The 17,975-nt window shown below is 43.6% G+C and overlaps 1 protein-coding gene across 2 annotated transcripts; it reads left to right on the top strand.

The window, feature by feature from the left end:
* The first annotated feature begins 8,540 nt into the window (after positions 1-8,540).
* Positions 8,541-17,731, top strand: PGAM5 (PGAM family member 5, mitochondrial serine/threonine protein phosphatase). Of its 2 annotated transcripts, none has more exons than XM_015643972.2 (6): positions 8,541-8,828; positions 11,769-11,947; positions 13,177-13,302; positions 13,752-13,840; positions 14,139-14,269; positions 16,072-17,731. In XM_015643972.2, exons 1-6 carry the CDS (start codon positions 8,572-8,574, stop codon positions 16,220-16,222), a joined length of 933 nt encoding a protein of 310 aa, XP_015499458.1. In that variant the 5' UTR covers positions 8,541-8,571; the 3' UTR covers positions 16,223-17,731. The 2 variants fall into 2 exon arrangements, with proteins under 2 accessions (XP_015499458.1, XP_015499456.1); XM_015643970.2 differs by having other exon boundaries at positions 14,136-14,269.
* Positions 17,732-17,975: the final 244 nt, after the last annotated feature.

Raw genomic sequence — 17,975 nt, 5'->3', positions numbered from 1 at the left:
AGGCACAGAACACATCAAGAGCTGAGTTCCACAGCCATTGACATGTCGTGGGCAGCTGAGGAAACCCAGCCTTTCACATCTCTTGAGAGCAAGGACCGAGCTGCTGTGTTGCCATGTGAAAAATGTTATTAATTCCTGTCTTTTTTTGTGTCTGTTTTAGTGTTGTACAGAAGTAAGTATCCATTTATCTGCTTTGCCATATTAACAGCACATAAAGCTTGTCAAAAAAGGTATATGTCTATTAGTGCACAAAATTATTCCTTTTCTAGTATGGTCTTTCTCTCAAGGAGCAGGAGGAAGATGGAAATTTTTAATTCCTAGGATTTTAACACAGGAAAGCACATCCTGATTTAAGGAATAGGAAAAAATAGGTGTGTCCATGTGTAAACAGAAGTCACATGAGTTTATTTAAGTGTAAAGGCAAAAAAAGTTCACTTATATTGAAGAACAAAATAGCTGTGTTTTTTTAAGCATGTAAAAAGCTTCATAAGAATGGATATTATAGAAATTCAGTGTATTTCTCCCTCATTTTAACAGAATTTTTAATATTGTTTTCCATGGCTATTTTAATTTATTTGTGAGAAAAATATTTTTTGTTATATGTACCCAAGTTCTAGGGATATTTATACAGCTTCTTTTTATGTATCTCTGAAGCCCTGGATGCTGCAGGACTTCATTTCAGCACTGTGACACAAATGATGGAAAAAGTCCTCTTTGGGTATAAGAGACTTGGGGTGTGCTCTCTGCTTTTGGTTCAGTTCTATATGTATAAAAATATATATACACTTTGCTACTATTATTAGCAACCCCCTGCATGGGTTGGGAAAGCAATGCTCTCCTTAGCCTGGGTTGACATTACTTGATTTTTGAAGCTGAGTTCCTTGGATGCTCCATGACTGCCTAATCCTAGGCTTAAGGATAAATTCATCACTTGAATCCTACAACTAGTGACTTGAATAACTTACACTAATGTGGTGCTCAGACTGGCTCAATGCATCAGGCTGATTTTCACCTGAGGGTCCTTAACATTTCCCTAGGAAATGCATGAATTCATTAGCAGAAATTCAGTAACATAATTTGAAAGAGAGAAAGAACCACAATGCCATTTTGCCTGATCTATACCTTTAGGAATTTCCAAGTTGTTACACACACACACATAAATATACACATATATGTATGTGCCCAGATATTTAGAAAACCAACCACAGCCTTTCAATTGTGTGTGCTGTGATTCATCAGCAGCAATAGTTTTTGGCAGGGACATAATTTCAAATCTTCTACTGAGGATGCCTGCCAAAATGTTGTTGGACAGAGATAGAATGAGCAAAGTTATTTATAAATGGGGATAATTAGGTCCTGTGCTTATTAGTGTTGAGGATGAGACAGAAAGACGGCATATGTAGTAATGAGTAGTATAATATGAGAAGATGCTCTCCATGATTTTCTAATTGTTGAGAGAAAAAATGAAAAAAACCCAACGCTCTCAGGTGAAATAACACCATTATGTGCTGCTCCCAGCAATGAGATTCAGACTGGGAGTTTGTGTACTATGCTGTAGGAGAGGCCTCAGACTAATGGAAGCTTGGAATACTTCCACAGGATCCAGGTGCTGACTGCCATAACTGAGATTAGATTTTTTTCCTCAGACCTGGACTTTGCATTTTGTGTTCAGGCAAAAACAAACCCTGATCTGACATAGGGACTGCATTAACTCCTCTTAAATGGAAGCAGTGCTCACAACCACACTGTCAGGAGAGAACACTGTGCTGTCTGGTGCTCTGCTCATCACCTCTGTCAGCAGAGGCAAGGCTGTTTCTGTGTTCCAGCAGTCATGTAGATGTATGTTACACCCCTTTTTTTCTTCAAGAGATACTGTCACTGGGACAAATTCACCTTTCCACTGGTATTCTTGCTAGAGTTTTAAATCCATTGAGCAGACTGTGAAATTCCTCCCTGCAGGGTCTGGAGGGCACCCGTGCTCACACAGACTCTGCACAGCAGCCAGGACAATGCTCCCAGCCAGTTACTACAGAAGAGTGGTCACATGGTGAGTCAGGAGAATAGCAATTAATATTACAGATTTCTTAGCTCCTGGCTTTGTACCAAGCTTACTAGATAGTGTGACTAACGTGTAGGAGACACTTGAGCACACATCTGTGTTGAAAGAGTTGAATATCCCATTAACTTTTCTTACTGCCAAGCTATTTGGACTGGTCTCACAATGCTTGGGATTTTTACGGCCTGAAGCTCCTGAAGTCTCAAATAAATGGTTGCTTTGGGGGTTTCTGAGTTTTTCATTAGAGAAGAGGGGAAGAAATAGTCCTCAGCATTCAAGGGAAGCTTGAAATACAAAAATGGAATATTTCCAAAGGTCATTATTTCTATGCACAGTGTGGGGGTTTTTAAACACAGGCACAATACTGACATGGTCCAGTGCCTTCAGAATGATTGTTCATGTATTTAAAGGTGGGTGCAGTGTAAGCAAGTGCCTGCCTTGGTCTGGGCCTTGGTCTCTCTGAAGGGGGTGGTGTTGGGAGAGCTGGTCTGGCTAAATTGCTGCCACAGCTGGTATTTCTGCCCTGTTGCCAGCTGAGAATGTCACCTGTGTGGCTGAGTATCTCCCAGGCTCTCCAGACCTGAGTTAGCATCTCTTCCCCCAAAACTATTTAATCCCAGGGTTTTGCCTATACATCCTCAATGCAGCCTGTATGTGAAAACACTGCATTTAAATGCTGTTGCCAAAAAAAGAATCAGCAGGGTTTAGACAGCCTGTGCCAAGCTCATCCCTAGGGTGATTTTTTTGAAGTAAAGCAGGGAATATCTAAAACAGCTCCTGGCAGAGAGACAGGAAAGGATATTTGAGGGAGCTAGAATTTTGCCTTTGTATTTCTTGTAAAGCATTAAAAGGATCCTTAGAACTAGAAATCTCTTAAAGTGTGTAATTATGAACGTCACGGTGTCTCAGATGGTTCTGCAGGCAGAGCACTCTTTCCTGCTAAGGGAATTTTGCAGAGCAGGTTTTTAAATGGTTTGCAAGGGCACCTTAAATCAGTGCTGGGTTTGCAGACTGCAGTGACTAAATATTAAATGCTTGATAGTGACAGTTACTGTCAAATGCAATAGAAGCCGACACTGTCAAGACCATAACAACTATTTATTTTTCCTTCTAAAACAGAAAAATAAAGGAAAATGGTGCAAAGGGACATCAGTTGAACTTTGCAAAAGCAGCATGTGCTGTTGCAAAAAGAAATTCTCACTTGGTAATCAGGATTAGGAGAAATGCCTGAGTTGTTTCATTGTTGAGAACTATCAGCAGCACCTGTGCTTCATTAGCAAAATCAAAGTTTACTGTTATCTAAGACAAAAACGTTGGGGGAGCAGGTGGTCCTTAAGGCAATAATATCAAATCCCCTTTTGTTTCCTGGAAAATGATTGCACTGGAATACTTTGCTTATGTTTCCATTCTTTAGACCATCTGTTTCAAATTAAACCCTTCTGGCAGGATACATCATCATTTATTAGAGCATTACATTAGATAATGCAGTGTTAGTATGGCTGTTATAAACCCTTAGTTTCATGAGTGTGACTTCAGGGACAGAACTGAAGTGTTTACTTAATGAAAGGGCCAGAGACTGTTAATAAAACTGGTTTTCCAGTTCAGAAATTACTTTTTTTAGAGATCTTTCACAATTACATTTCTGGTGTGTCTTGACCTGCAGCTCTGAATGTGTTTGGTAGAGTGAAAACTTCTGGGTTTAGCTGGCTGAAAGCAAAGGTACTGAGGAGGACTTGTCAGTAACAAACTGTGAGACACCTAAGGCTGGAAACACAATCTCTGCACATGATGGGGTGACAGCCATTTCCAGCCATCTCCAGTGCCCTGTAGCATTCAAGGCACACCCCATGTGATTCTAGAGCACACAAAGTTCTGGCAGGTAATACCTCCACATCTGAGAGAATTTTCTACAGTTTCATTCTTGTCCTCTGTAGTCAGAGACAAAGCTTCACATGCCAACAGACAGAAGACAGGCCTTGGTCCTGGAACTGTCCTGTCATTGCAGTCTCAACCATTCCGCCATTTGGAGACAGTTTAAGAAGGACAAGACTTTGCAAGGAGACTTTTTCTTTTTTTTTTTTAATTCTCAGTCCCAGTGTAGTAAAGAGGCTCACTCAGTCCTTAGTAAATGAGTAGGGAAAGTGATTCATTCCCAGGAAACAAGAGCAGTTCCTTATAGGTGTATTTGAGATACTTCAGTTTACCAGTGATGCCCACTGTTACTAAAAGAAGCCCTTTCAATCTACTTCAATTAGAAAGATGGTTACTGTGAGAGCAAAGTTAAGAAACAGATTGATCATTCATGGTATAAAGACTTTTTATGCTTTAGATAAGGCAAAGCCTGCTTTTAAATATGCTTATAGAGAGTGTGCCTGGGGAAGCGGACAAGTCTTTAATCTTAAATGAGTTTCTCTTTTTTTTTCTGGTCAAAGGCAATCTGAAGAATCCCCTGGTAGGTGATTCACACCACCTAAGTTAAATTCAAGATCTGAATCACTGCTATAATATATATATATATGTAGAGTTTCTTTCATGCCACAATCTCTCAAAAGCTTGTGCTGTATTTAACCAACACAGTATTTGTCCTGGTTACCCTTCAGTGATGCAGTCAGACATGGTCAGGAAGCCAGTATCTGCTTCAAAATTTTTATTTATTTTTTTTTTAACTGATCAACTCATACTAACCAGTTGCTTAAAACCAGTATTCTCTCTTGCTCCATAAAAGAAACAAAAATTAGTAAGTGAGCTTAAGTAGCATCATTTTATAACCCAAAAGTTTAGTGTATCATTTAAAAGTTGCAGGGTCTGAAGCAGTCCAGGATGACATCAATATTTCCTTTAAGAAGGCCAGCAGCAAGTCCACAGTGTATGTCTGCATACATGTGGTTTAAATGACATAATGTTAACTTTTTTTCTCTCTCTCTCTGTTGCTCTTTTGAGAATAAATATACACCTTTTTTTTTTTCACATTGGGAAGGTGATACATGGTGAGTAAAACATTTTGAGGTTGTGGAAGAGGCTGTTCAAAACCACATTTTCCTTGTTTCAAATGTCCTTTTATTACTCTGTTTTGTCAAAAAAAAAAAAAAGCCTGAAAGTTCATAAACTTTGCTCGCCAGTTGTAAGCTAGAGACCTGCCCTTGCTCTCCCTGTAGCTAATGGTAAAACATCCAAACACTGACTCATCCCTGTGCTGATCCAAGTCCCATCCACAGATGAATTGTTTGTGTTCCTGGTGAAGTTAACCCCGAGGGCTGCTGTGGGCCTGCTTTTGCCACAGGCTTTTTCTGCCTGCCAGGGGAAACCATTTGTTGGGCCCCACCTGTGCTGACCTTTCTGCCAACCTTTTGCTGGCTTTCTGACTTCTCTTTTCTTTGTTCTGGTCACAGCACAGTTCAGAGGCTGCCCTAACCTTGGGTATCCTCCTTGAAGGTGTCTCTGCATCAAACCACAGAAATGGGATAAGCCCCTGGGAATCATCCCCGAGGATTGGACCTGTGGCATCAGTAGCACAAGCATTTACTGTTTTTGCTAAGAGAATAATTCCATTAGTGGGCATCAGTAGGTTATTATCCTCTTAGATGGATTTTCTTCTTACAGATGAAATACAACACAATAAAACAGGATTACAATAGCAGCAATATAAATACATATAAAAAGAACAAAGAGCAAGAAGCTGGGTAGTTATTGATGGAACACAGGACTGTATATTCAAGCTAGTGGTAACCTTCAACAAATTATTTTTGGAGATTTTTTTTTACCTAATTGAATTGCAATTTTTAAAAAATGGTAAATATAATCTAATTAAAAATAACATTTTTGGACATACTGAGGAAAATCTAAGGTAATCTCAAAAGACTTTTGAACATAAATTGTCTTAGTACTTAACCCAAGCAAAAATAAACTGCAGAATGGAGCACAGGCAGGATATTCCTGAAGTGTTAGTGTAGAAGAATGACAGCCAAAATGCAGCACTGAGGCAAACAATATTGACTATTGCTTAACAACAGTCTGAAACTTTTCTGGTGCTGAGCAGAGCTCTGCCCTGGTGCATTTGGTGACACTGTCATGCACTCCAGAAACTTGCCTGTGTTTATTACTGGGATTTTGACCTCAAATGGAAGTTATTTGTGCAAGAGCAATGCACCTTGAATAGCACTGAAATTTCCAACAGAACCATATGATTTTAGGACTCAGTTCAAGCTACTGAGAGATTTATCAGGAATTGTTTCATTTGTCCAATCCAGCTTCAGCCTGTCCCTGTCCCCAAGTGAGCAATGGTATCTGGGGCAATTTTTTCCTTCTTTTGTGAGATGCTGGAGGTTAAATGGGATTTGGGTTAAAAGGCAGGAGGCTGGGAGGATAGGAGAAGGTAGGACACAAACGGGAGCATTTAATGGAGAATAAGTATTATTAGGTATAAAATAGAAAAGGCATTATGAGTGAAAATATTTAGAAAAGCATTTGCAGGACTTTGGGAGACTGAGACCTGGGGAAAAGGGACTGTGGTACTTCAGGATGAATTGGATATGAGGTTTTGAAACCAAACCTTTTTCTTCTGGGCTCTTGGTAAGAAAGAACATACGCAGTGTAAATGCACATACCTACCTATATAATAAGATAAACTGAAGAAAAATAATAAAATTACCATTTTAAAGCTATATAAGAAGAAACAGAAGGCTGAGTATCTTAAATACAGAGAATGAGCAGGCAAGAAGGATAAAGGAGGGCGTGTAGCAGATTTTCATCAGGGTCTGATTTACTTATGTGACCCCTGGGAGCCACTGTTGGTCTGTGAAATGCCCCAGAGCCAAAAGACCTGTGCTCCAGTCAGATGTGCCTCCTCTGTACCACATGTGTGTGAGACAGAGACACGGAGTGGTGGACAGGGGAAAGACACTCTGCTGAGAAAGCTGGAAGGTGGCTTAACTTTAACAGAAAGACCATTTCCTTTTGGGCAGGCACTTGTAACCCTGCTGTCAGCACCGCAGGAGGCTCCAGGGCTCAGGGGGGAACCTCTCTGTGTTCTCGGCAGGGGACAGGCTCTGGTCTCAGTGCCTCTGGAGTCACTCACACTGGTTGAAATCCGGCAGTTGGAAACTGTCTGCCCAGCTGGCATGTTAGTGGAAAAACAGGAATAGTATTAGAGAAATTGTGGTGTGGGAAATGTGGGTATGAAGTTGGATCTTGAACAGGTGGACAGGAGTGGTAAGAATGCATAATTAAACAAGCAAAGGCTGGATCATGGAATCTGTAGAATCTGCTGGCATCCCAAGGTCCACATTCAGCAGCAGTTCTGTCACCATTTGCAGACTACTGAATCTGACAGGTAGAAACCACTGCTGAATTTGGGATGTCAGCTCAGAAAAAGGCGGCTCTGTTTGATTCTCTCTCCCTGAGGCCTCTTTTGTGAGGTTAAGACAGCACCATTGGCCATCTACAGGTAATTAACATTGCAGTGTGAGGTAATTAACATCCCAGTTCCACGTGTCCTTCTTCTGCACAAGGTTATGTGTGAAGCTGTAATGAGCTCTGGCTTCTGAAGGGAGTCTCCGTGTGAAGAGGGGAGCAGAGGCACAAGAGATGGGACAGGAATGCTCAGCTCTGCTGAGTCCACATGGCTGATAACCACTTTTATTTCCTAAAATGCAGGTTCCTGGTTACCAGTGCTAGGGACCTAGTGCTGCCTGTGAGAGGTCGATTCCTGTAGGACAGAATCACAGAATCGTTGGGGTTGGAAGGGACCTCTGGAAATCATCCAGTCCAATCCCTCATACAATGCAGGGTCACCGAGAACAGGAATGCGTCCAGGGGGGTTTGGAATGTCTTCACAGGTGGAGACCCCATGACCTCCCTGGGCAGCTGTTCCAGTGCTCTGCTGCCCTAAATTTAAAGAAGTTCTTCCTCCTGTTGGGGCGAAATTTCCTGTGTTTCAGTTTAAGACCGGTGGCCCTTATCCCATCACTGGGCACCAATGACAAAGAGTCTTCTCTTCAGACTAAACAGGCCCAGCTCCCACAGTCTGCCCTCATAAAAGATGCTCCAGACCCCTCATCATCTTTGCAGCCTCTGCCGGACCCTCTGCATGAACTCCCGGTCTGGTACTGAGGAGCAGCTGGACACAGCGATAAGGCTCAGGGCTTATAATTAAATATGACGAACTTGGCAGTGCCGCCGTGGATTCGACCTACAGGTCTTTTCCCCTCTGAAGGACTGGTCACCGCATCAGCCGGTTAAACCAGGCAGGGCTGGCGGGGATCCCCGGCTCAGCTCTACTCGGTGACGGGAGCGGCCGGGCAGGACCAGCCCCTAAGCCCGGCCTGAGGCGGGCGCAGCTCGGCGGGCACCGCGGCTGGGGGAGCGGGGGCCGGGCCGGGCCCGTGAGGGTCGGGGCTGTGGGTGCAGCCCCGTGCTCCCCGTTCGCGGAGGAATCTTGCCCCGCACCGCGCTCCGTCCGGGGCGGGGCGGGCGGCGCGGGGCGGGCTCGCCGGTGAGGGGCACGCGGCCGCCCCGCCATGTCGGTCCGCCGCGCCCTGGCGCTCGCCGCCTGCGGGCTGGCGGGCGGCTCCGTCCTTCTCTCCGCCGTCGTCGTGGGCAAGCAGCCGGCCCGCGGCGGTGGCGATAGCGAGCCGCGCCCGGGAGGCTCCGCCGTGCCCTCCGCCGCACCGCCCGGCTTGCTGTTGCTGCCGCCCACCACCTCCTGCCCGCCGACCGCCGGCTGGATCGAGAGACCCGCCGGCTCCAGCAGCTACTGGGACAGCAACTGGGACAGGTGGGCTGCGATGACGGGGCCGCTTCCTCGCCCGGGGTGGTCGCGGCTGTGGTGAGGGGTCGGGGAAGATCCGAGGGGCGGCCGCAGCTGCCTTGAATCCCTCTCCGGAGCCCGCGGGGGAGCGCGCTCGGAGCGGGGCAGGGCCCCTCGGGGGTCGGGAGGCCCCGGGTCCCGGCGGGAGCAGCCCCCGGCGGGGGACACCGGTTTCCCGGTGAAATTCCATGTGGTGACCTGCTCAGAGCAGAATCCAGCTGAAGTTGGTGAATACCCGTGGAACGCTGGAGCGCCCGAGTGCTCCGGAGGGATGCGCTAGCCCTGGGTTTTGTTCAGACAGCTCTGAGATTTACCCTGTGCAGATCCCTTTATTCTGATGCTTTCAACCAGCGAGACTGCAAAGCCTCAGGCTTGTGATGCATGTAAGCACTAGGCAGAAGCGTGCCATTTAAAAATTTTTTATTATTATTTTTTTTAGCCATGTCTCGATGCTGCTGTATGTCTGCACCGGGGTTTTTCAGCTCGGCTGCAGCTCCCGTGTGGGCGCCAAGCGCTCTCACGTGCTGGGCAGGGCCTGCTGCTCGTGGAGAAATCCTTGAAAAGGCAGCGGCGCTTTGAACCCAACTCAGTCCTGTTCTTCTGCGTTGAAACACATTCACTCAAGGGTTGACTACCTTTTTTTCTGAATGTGTAATTAGAACGTGCAAATATCTGCATGGAGCTTTGGCTCATTTAGCTTCGGTCTGGTAGAATTATCTCCCAGAGGGGACTTATGTCAGGCTCCAGTTTAATCACAGTAAATCCAAACCTAAGCACTAACAGATTTTTATTGTATAATGCATCGTTTTGATTTTTGAGAGGCTACAGATCAAATGCTCATGTAAATGGGGATATGTACACCACGGTGATGAAAATAATGCCTTCATTAACTAAGGTTACAGCTGGTTACACAATTATACTGAGGGAGGTACTAACATTGCTTGTTTAAGTGCAGCTCCAGGCCTTCCTGGTTCAGCTAAATGGTTGATTTTCTTCAAGGATTCTAAAATACTTTCATACTGAAGTAATTTTTTTTTTTTTTTTAACCAATCCAGGAAGTAGAGATTGTGCTATAAGTTACAGAGCTGTCACCATTGCCTGAACAAACATGGCTCGCTAATGCTTCCTAGCAGTTCAGGGTAGCAAATCCTCAGTGTGCAAACAGTGGCAGTGGAATATATTACCCCAGATCAGTTTGCTTACTGCTGCTTGCAGTCTGCCAGTTGGTGTTCTGTGACTTAGGCTGTGCCTGCTTGAAATCTTAGTCTTGACTTTTGAATGTTGTCAGCAGAAGCACTTAATGTGCTAAGTTGTTAAATGGCTTATAAATACACAGAATGTCTGACTACTGCTCTTTGGGGACAGGGAATGTTTAGAAAGTTAAGTCTTGAGCAGATAACGAAATACTACAATATTCTTAACAACCAATGTCTTTTCAAGTTAGAAACAAACAAATGCAAATAACAAACTTGTTATTGGTCTGATAGGGTATCACACTTGGAATGTTGGTCTCTGCCACTTGCACAGGAGTTGTGCAGCTCAGTTCTTGGAGAGGATAGGTCTAGTTTAAGTCATGTGGAATACTTATAGGCAGATATCAGATGAGCTATTCCCCTTGCTGCTTTACAAATGTGCTTGAATTGATTTCAGAGACTTTTTTTGTTTTCTTATTGTATCTTGCCAGCAGTACAGTTTCCAGTGAATCCAAAGTATCCTGTGAAGTAGCAATAGAACTTCTTGTTACTTGACTATTGTTTCATTTTTAATGCCTCTCTGAACTTTAACAGCTTGAGGAATGTGTAGAGCCTCATTGTCTAATGGAAATCACGTGTTCAGTAAAGCAAAATTGAGGCAGGAGAGCTTTGCACATCTAGTCTTGCTGTGCAAAACAGATATAGAAAACAGCAATTTTCTGTGAACAAATTACTTTGCCCCAAACCGAATAAAATTATTTTTCATTGGAAAAACTATCATCAAATAAACAAGTTTAATAATGGAAGAAGTGAGGTGTGGTATGAATAAAATATGCTCTGAGGTGGAGTGACATAGCAAAGGGTTTGTATGAATGTGGTGGGGGATCAGTACAGAGGGGCCCAGACCAACATGGGGAGGGTTGGTGCTGAAGGTGGGAGATCTGTAGCACTGAACCTGTGAGAGCAGAGAGAGGGGAAGATCCCAGTGTCCTCAGGAGGAACCGGGTCAGCTGTCTGGGTGATGTGCAGAGCAGGGAGCTTGTGTGCACTGGGACAAGTGGAAGAGAGATTAAAGTGGTATGAGAGGAGACAGTGCTGAAAAAAATGAAAGGATAAATGAAACACTCCAGGTTGAAAAAGTTTTACTGGAGAGAGCTGATATGACCTACTTTAAAGCAGACAATAATTCTCAATGTGCACTACAGAAGGTTGGAGTCTTTCTAGGATGTTGCTGGGGGGATGATTTTTTTAGTCATTTGATGTAAATGTGATTGATAAAGTGCAAATTTTCTAGGTGTTATCACAGGGCCTTTTAGATATGGAACATTTTTTTTCTTTAGTAGTTACTCAGCATCTTTCTCTCTTTTCCTGGGTATCCTTCCTGGTTAGTTTTTGTTGTCAAAAACCCTACTGTTATACATACCCTACAAGTTTTTTAGTTGCTCATTGTTCTTATTTCCCAATAATTAATTCAGGTGGCTGGCACTAAGTGGGAAATTTACCTATGTCAAGTTACACCGTTTAACCCATGACGTTAACTTTTTTCCATGCAGGCATTTATTTTTATTTTTCACACAAAGGTTTGAATCAGTTTCGTGATACAAGTGGCTAAATTGTCAGTTGTAGTTCTTCAGCTTTGTCTGGAATTAAGGCAAGATGATGTATCTGTAAAATTCCCCTATTGAAAAATGACTCTTGAAATGTGTTTGTTTAGGCGTGAACCACTGGCTCTTATCAACCTCAAAAAGAAAAATGAAGAAACCGGGGAAGAAGAACTTGCCTCTCGCTTAGATCACTGCAAAGCAAAAGCCACCAGGCACATATTCCTTATCCGTCATTCCCAGTATAATTTGGATGGCCGGGCTGATAAAGACAGAACTCTGACCCCTCTGGGTAGGTATCATTGCAGCATCATACTCTGCATTTTGAGGAAGTTATTTTTCACCTGATGAATACAGGTCAGTAACTCAGCACCATTCTGGGTCTTGCTGCCAAGCCTTAATCTACGTCTTGTATTCTTTTGTGGCAGAAAGATGTCATGAATAAGTTTGTTTTCTTTACTTTTGATCCTAACATTAATATGTGATTTAGAGAGTTCTAAACACGTTCAGTTGTAAAGAAACTTACCAAAGGAAATTCCAAATTATCTTAAGGTTGCTTGAAAAATGTTTTTGTGCCAGCTATGTTATTCCTAAGGGCAGAGGCTTTTAAACTTCACTGAGATGGATTTTTCTTGTGTTTCTCTTAATTTAATCTCCTAATTTATTAAAAAGAAAACACCTCTGACTTTCATCTGGAGTGTCTATAATTAAATACATTGCACTTTTGCTGCTGTCACTGTTTCTGGGAGTACTGCTAATCACTTACATGAAATGAGGATAACCTTTGTCTGTGTTAATCGTAACTCACTGATCCTGTGAGAAGGTCTCAGATGCTAATTGCTATTACTTTCAATAATGTACTTCAGAAGCAGTGAACACTTCTTGATTATATACGTGCCAACAGTTTTTTCAGAGGGGGAAGAATTATTACTATGGACGTTTTTCCACCCACATCTCAGTTACTGGTGTGTAAACAGGAGTGAAATGCTAATTGCAGGCCTTAAGTGCTATCTTAAACTGGTAACAAAGACTAATGTTAATCCTGTCTCATCCTGTGCCTTAAGTAAGTGACTTAACCCGTCTGTTGTCTTTTCACCAGCCTGCCTGAAAGGTGGGATGAACCTTCCTAAGGCTGCCCAGGTGCTGTGAACTGTGCCAAGCTAGTGTTGCCTTTATGAACAACCACACACTGTCAGGCCTGAGGGGGATTGTTGATGCCTGGGGATAGGGCTAGCAGGGATATTGGGTACTTCAGTAGAAGTTGCTGAATAAGTTTTGGGTTTTGTGGGTTTTTTTGTAATTGAAACAATTTTTTTTCCTACTTAAGGAAGTATGACTTGAAATTGTCCAACCAGTAAGCTTGGCCTGAGTAGTGGCTCTGATGAAAATGTTTTCCAGTTGGTTTTTGGAAGGAAAAAGCCTGACATTGATGTAGACCTTTTATGTCTGCCTGCTCTTGATAGTTTGTGTGAGGTGCTAATGGGAGTGTCGCCAATTTATATAATGAATGTGCTTTTTAAGGTCGAGAGCAGGCTGAACTGACTGGACACAGGCTGGCAAGTTTGGGATTAAAATTTGATCAGATTATCCACTCCTCCATGACTAGAGCAACTGAAACAACTGAAATTATAAGCAAACATCTCCCAGGTAAGAGACTTCCCTAATTTTTCATTGTCTTTCAATCCTTAAAACTGTTTCCTGTAGAATTCTAAGCTTGTCCTTAAAGTTGAGATATTATTTAGCAATTTCCCAGCCCTGCGTGAATGTCTGTATTTATAAAGAAACCTACAGGTGTAATACTGCTTGTTTCCAGTTTATCTTTAAAAGTACAAATATACTTTTTCAAAGTGTAACAGACAAGGAAAACAGCTTGCTGTTCTGTTCAGTTGGAATAAGTTGTCTTGCTGATGGCAAAACAGTTTTTAAATCTTTGGAGAGATTCACATCCCTTGACAGAAGTGTGTAGACTAAAATGGACTTTTAGGATGGAGAGTCAGCCTTCCTCAAAGACTGAAAAATATATTGACTGTAGAGTTGTGGGCTGTTTGCAATAGCATGTGAACAACTCCTTTCTGAATGTGTATCTAATATTTCAGGAGTCAAAAAAATCAGTACTGATCTGCTGAGAGAGGGAGCACCTATAGAACCGGACCCTCCAGTCTCCCACTGGAAACCAGAAGCTGTGGTAAGTTTTTCTTTCAAGTTTTTTCTTTGGTTTGAGGTTTTTTTCAGTACATTCTGTATGGACAGTAGCAATAACTTGCAGTGTCTGAGCTGATGTTAGTTATCACAGCCCTTAGATAATGGCATTCTTTCCTCCTCCTCAGTAAGTGTGCAGAACAGTTAAAATAACCTGCAGTCCTTGAGCATTAGTTCAGCCCCAAGTGTGCACCCCAGTAACCAAGAGCTCCTGAGGACATGAGGCCTCAGTGGCACGTGCTGCTCTGAGCTGTGTGTAACTGTGACCTCGGTGCCTTCAGCAGTATTATGAAGATGGAGCTCGAATTGAGGCTGCTTTTCGAAACTTCATTCATAGAGCTGATGCCAAGCAGGAGGAGGACAGCTACGAGATCTTCGTGTGCCACGCCAACGTCATCCGCTACATCGTGTGCAGGTACGGGCTGGCTGCCCTGCTCACCTGGGGCTGCTGGAGGGAGGGCTCACTGAAACAGGAGGGGCTTCTGGCACCACTGAGGGAGGACATGTGTTGATTTCACTTCTTTGAAGTGGTTGGAGATCAGTGCCTGCATTGTGAGCAGCTGGTTCTGCAACTTCATCAAGGTACATTTGAAAATTAGAACACTTTCATTCTAATTCTAAAGCAAAAATGGCTAGTCAGTGAAACTTAACCTTTTTGGTACATCTGGACAATTACTTTAATTACTATATGCTTCTGCTTCCATAAACCTGAAGGTAGTGCCTGTTGGAAAAGATTATAAATAGAGGTATTACTGGATGCATCTCTTTGAGGTGACATGAATTTGAGCTTACATAATTAAAGATTGATTCCGTTTTGGGAATTCTTTATTTTTTGTCCACACTAATGGATACTTTTGAGTTATGTTCAAGTTGCATTAGTGTGTTTTTGCAGTAAAATCCAGTATTAGATTAAGGGAAGAGTGGATCTTTCCGATAACATCAAGGTTGTTCATAAAGGAGAAAACAGTTTTGGATTTTTGCCTGTGTCTGTATCCAGTCAGCTGAGTCTGTTTTATTCTTCTTTCCCATCAACAGACCACTGTCTGTAAGATAATTTGTTGTGAGCAGGACAGAAGTGATTAAACTTTAATCTGATCAATACCTACAACAGTTTCAGCTAGCTTTATTTAGCTGAGCTCGGTAAATGCTGGCCTGTCTGCACTGTGGGCTGCTCTAGAGCTTTTCAAAATTGCTATACTTGAAATTCTTGATCAGGTAAACAGAATATTCCTTCCTGTGCTAAAAAAATACCATGTTGTTCCTGCCAAGGCTTTTTCTGAAATACTTATTTACTTTTTCTCTTTGCTTTTTTTTTCCTCTTCATTTTAATGTTTCTTCTGTGCTTTTGATTCCAGGCAATCTGATAGCACAACTGAACACAATCCATGTAACATTTCCTTCAAATCTAGCTTGGCTCTAGCTGGTATTTAATTTCTTGGGCTTTCTACAAGATTGTCACAAGAGCCAAAACCAAGTTACTCCTCAGTATCAGAGGCAAAAGCTGTTGGAGGCAACATGGTATTTTTTCCAGCTGTTTAATACAATTGATGGAGCTCCTGAGGCTGTTGAGTTAGGAAATTCAGAATGACTGCAGACCAGCTGTGGTGCTGTTTCTGTGGAAGGTGCAAGGTACTTTTCCTTCCTGGGGAATGATGTAGCCAATGGAAAGTTGTTCTGGGGGATTTCTTCCCTAGGTACCTGCAGGCCACTGGAGGGAATTCTGTGTCGCTGCCTCTACAGTAGTGGCGTGGCTGAAATGGGCTGTGACAGTCACTGTTTGCCACCTCTGCTGAGGCAGCCCCTGGGTGCTGAGCCAGCCCTGCCCTGTCCCACCTGCACAGGAGCCTGGGCCATCCCCTGCCCTGACTGTGCTGGGGCTGCTCAGAGCACTCCTGCAGCCTCACTGCATTCAAGCTGCTGCCTTCTGTCCACTTGAACTAATCCTGTCAGCAGTAATCACACCCATCTGCTGGACTCTGCTTAGCCAAGTGCACTCTTGGCCCCGGTCCAGTTACCAACGCTGTGGTTTTATATCACTTCCACGAGAAAAGGCATTTTCCAAGGCTCACTAGGGGCACTGGTATGCAAGCTGCACAGTGCCCACCGGTTTTGATTTTCCCCCTCTTTTCGCCCCTTATCTGGGACAGAAGGTGATGCTGTGAGGGCTTGTTAATCTAACTGTACATGAATTATTAATACATGTGTTTTTGTCACCAGAGCACTGCAGTTCCCCCCAGAAGGCTGGCTGCGACTGTCTCTCAACAACGGCAGCATCACTCACTTGGTGATACGTCCCAACGGCAGAGTGGCCCTTCGAACACTGGGTGACACAGGTTTCATGCCTCCAGACAAAATCACACGCACCTGAACGAGCCAAATGGATGGAAGGCTGTTGAGGAGTTGCCTCTAGTCTCTTTGCACTAGCACATTCTGCTACAGTACCACTAGATTTTTATTATGTTGGGGTGTGATGCTGTCTTAAAATGTCCTTTAGCCTCATTCCTCCTTCACATTCATATCTCTGCCTTTCAGTCCAGAAAAGAAGAAACCTGTGTAAGCCTGAACATGTCCAGTCCTTAAAGTACTCCCCAAAACTCAAAGCTGAGCTGTGGAATACACGTTGAATGTCTGCTCAGCACTGACTTTTCCCCCACCCCGCTGTGAATTTCTCTAACCAAAGCTTGCTCCTGTGGGTATTTTTCTTATGCAGGAAAGCGACTGGTGTGGGAACAGCCTTGTATCACACTGCAGCTAAAACAAAAGGTGAGCCAGCTTGTTCCAGCTCCTGCAGAAGTGACAAACAGGATATTCTGCTGTCCAAAGGACAAAGCTTCCGTTTTTGTAAGCTGTTGAGTGTGTATGTTGATGTTGTGTCATTCTTACCCTCTGCCCCCAAAACGCCCATGTAAACTGTGCCTGGAGGTTACAAGCATAAAAGAAAGAGGGTAAAAAAACATTTGCCTCAGAGCTGTGGTGCTAGAACTAACTGCTGCTTATACTAAGTGTTCCATCATCCTCAGGATGTTCTTTAAAATGTTCTTAAGACTGTTTTTCAGTCTTATAAAGCCTTTAAGCAAAACATGGTTTGGAGAAGGCTGTAGGGATTAGACTGTAGCAGGAAGATGGGAGGGAAGAAAAGCAGCAATCTTCTAAAAGTGCTTTCAGTTACTGACATTTTTGAGTGCTCTTTCCCATTGATACCTTACTTTCAGAGTAGAGTGATACCACCACTGAGTTCAGGGTAGTGATTCTGCAGGTCCTTGCAGCACTGGAGCAAACTGCTGTTGCCAGAATGGTGAGCAGGTGGCCATGGAATGGCTTGTCTAGGGCAAGTGTAAGGGACAGGCATTGAGCTGGATGTTCCAAGTGCCTCCTTCATACAGCTCTGACACTGCTGGGCTTTTGGGAGGGGAGGGCTCAGAAGCATTCTGAAGCTTGCTGGGTGCCTGAACCAGCGTAGAAATGGCTCAGTTAATAGCTGGAGGTTTGGGAAGTTTCACCACATTATCTGCCCTGGGGAGGGAGCACAGACTGTAGGACAGCAAACAGAAGTAGGACAGCAGACATAAACAACTAACTTACTTGACAGATTCTCTGATCAATAAGGATGTTGATTAGCTTACTCCTGTCAGAGCTGTATGAAGTTTAATCAGGGCACATAACCTATGGAGAAGAGGCTTTAAGGGCTTGATACTGAACTACTGCATCAGGATAAGTTCAAGGGACTGGTAAGGAACAAACTGTTGTGTAGTGTAAGATGTGGGGGGCAAGAGGAAACCATCATGACGTATCTCTCATTGATGCAATGAGAATAATTTATCAGTTTTTGTCTATTAACTTTTTAAAAGTTTTGAATAAAATACTTGGTCTGTCTTTCTTTCTTGTCTCTTCAGCTGAGTGGCTGCATGGGCAGCTGTAGCAAGTGTGGCTGTAGCGCTGCAAGGACTGCCAGTGCAGGACCTGTTGTGGCTTACAGTGCTCAGAGCTGTTGCCCTTTCACCAAGTATATGAAATGTAAATGTGAGGTGGGAGCAGAGCAGTTAATTGTTATCAGACAAACAGCTGCCCAAAAGGGGAACTGCTGTAGCCTAACTGCAGCAAGGAACAGGAGCACCAGCACC

This window comes from Parus major, chromosome 15 (genome assembly GCF_001522545.3).
Source record: "Parus major isolate Abel chromosome 15, Parus_major1.1, whole genome shotgun sequence".
Lineage (NCBI taxonomy): Eukaryota > Metazoa > Chordata > Aves > Passeriformes > Paridae > Parus > Parus major.
The sequence above is the reverse complement of the archived record's forward strand: the minus strand, read 5'-3'. Positions and strand labels throughout refer to the sequence as shown.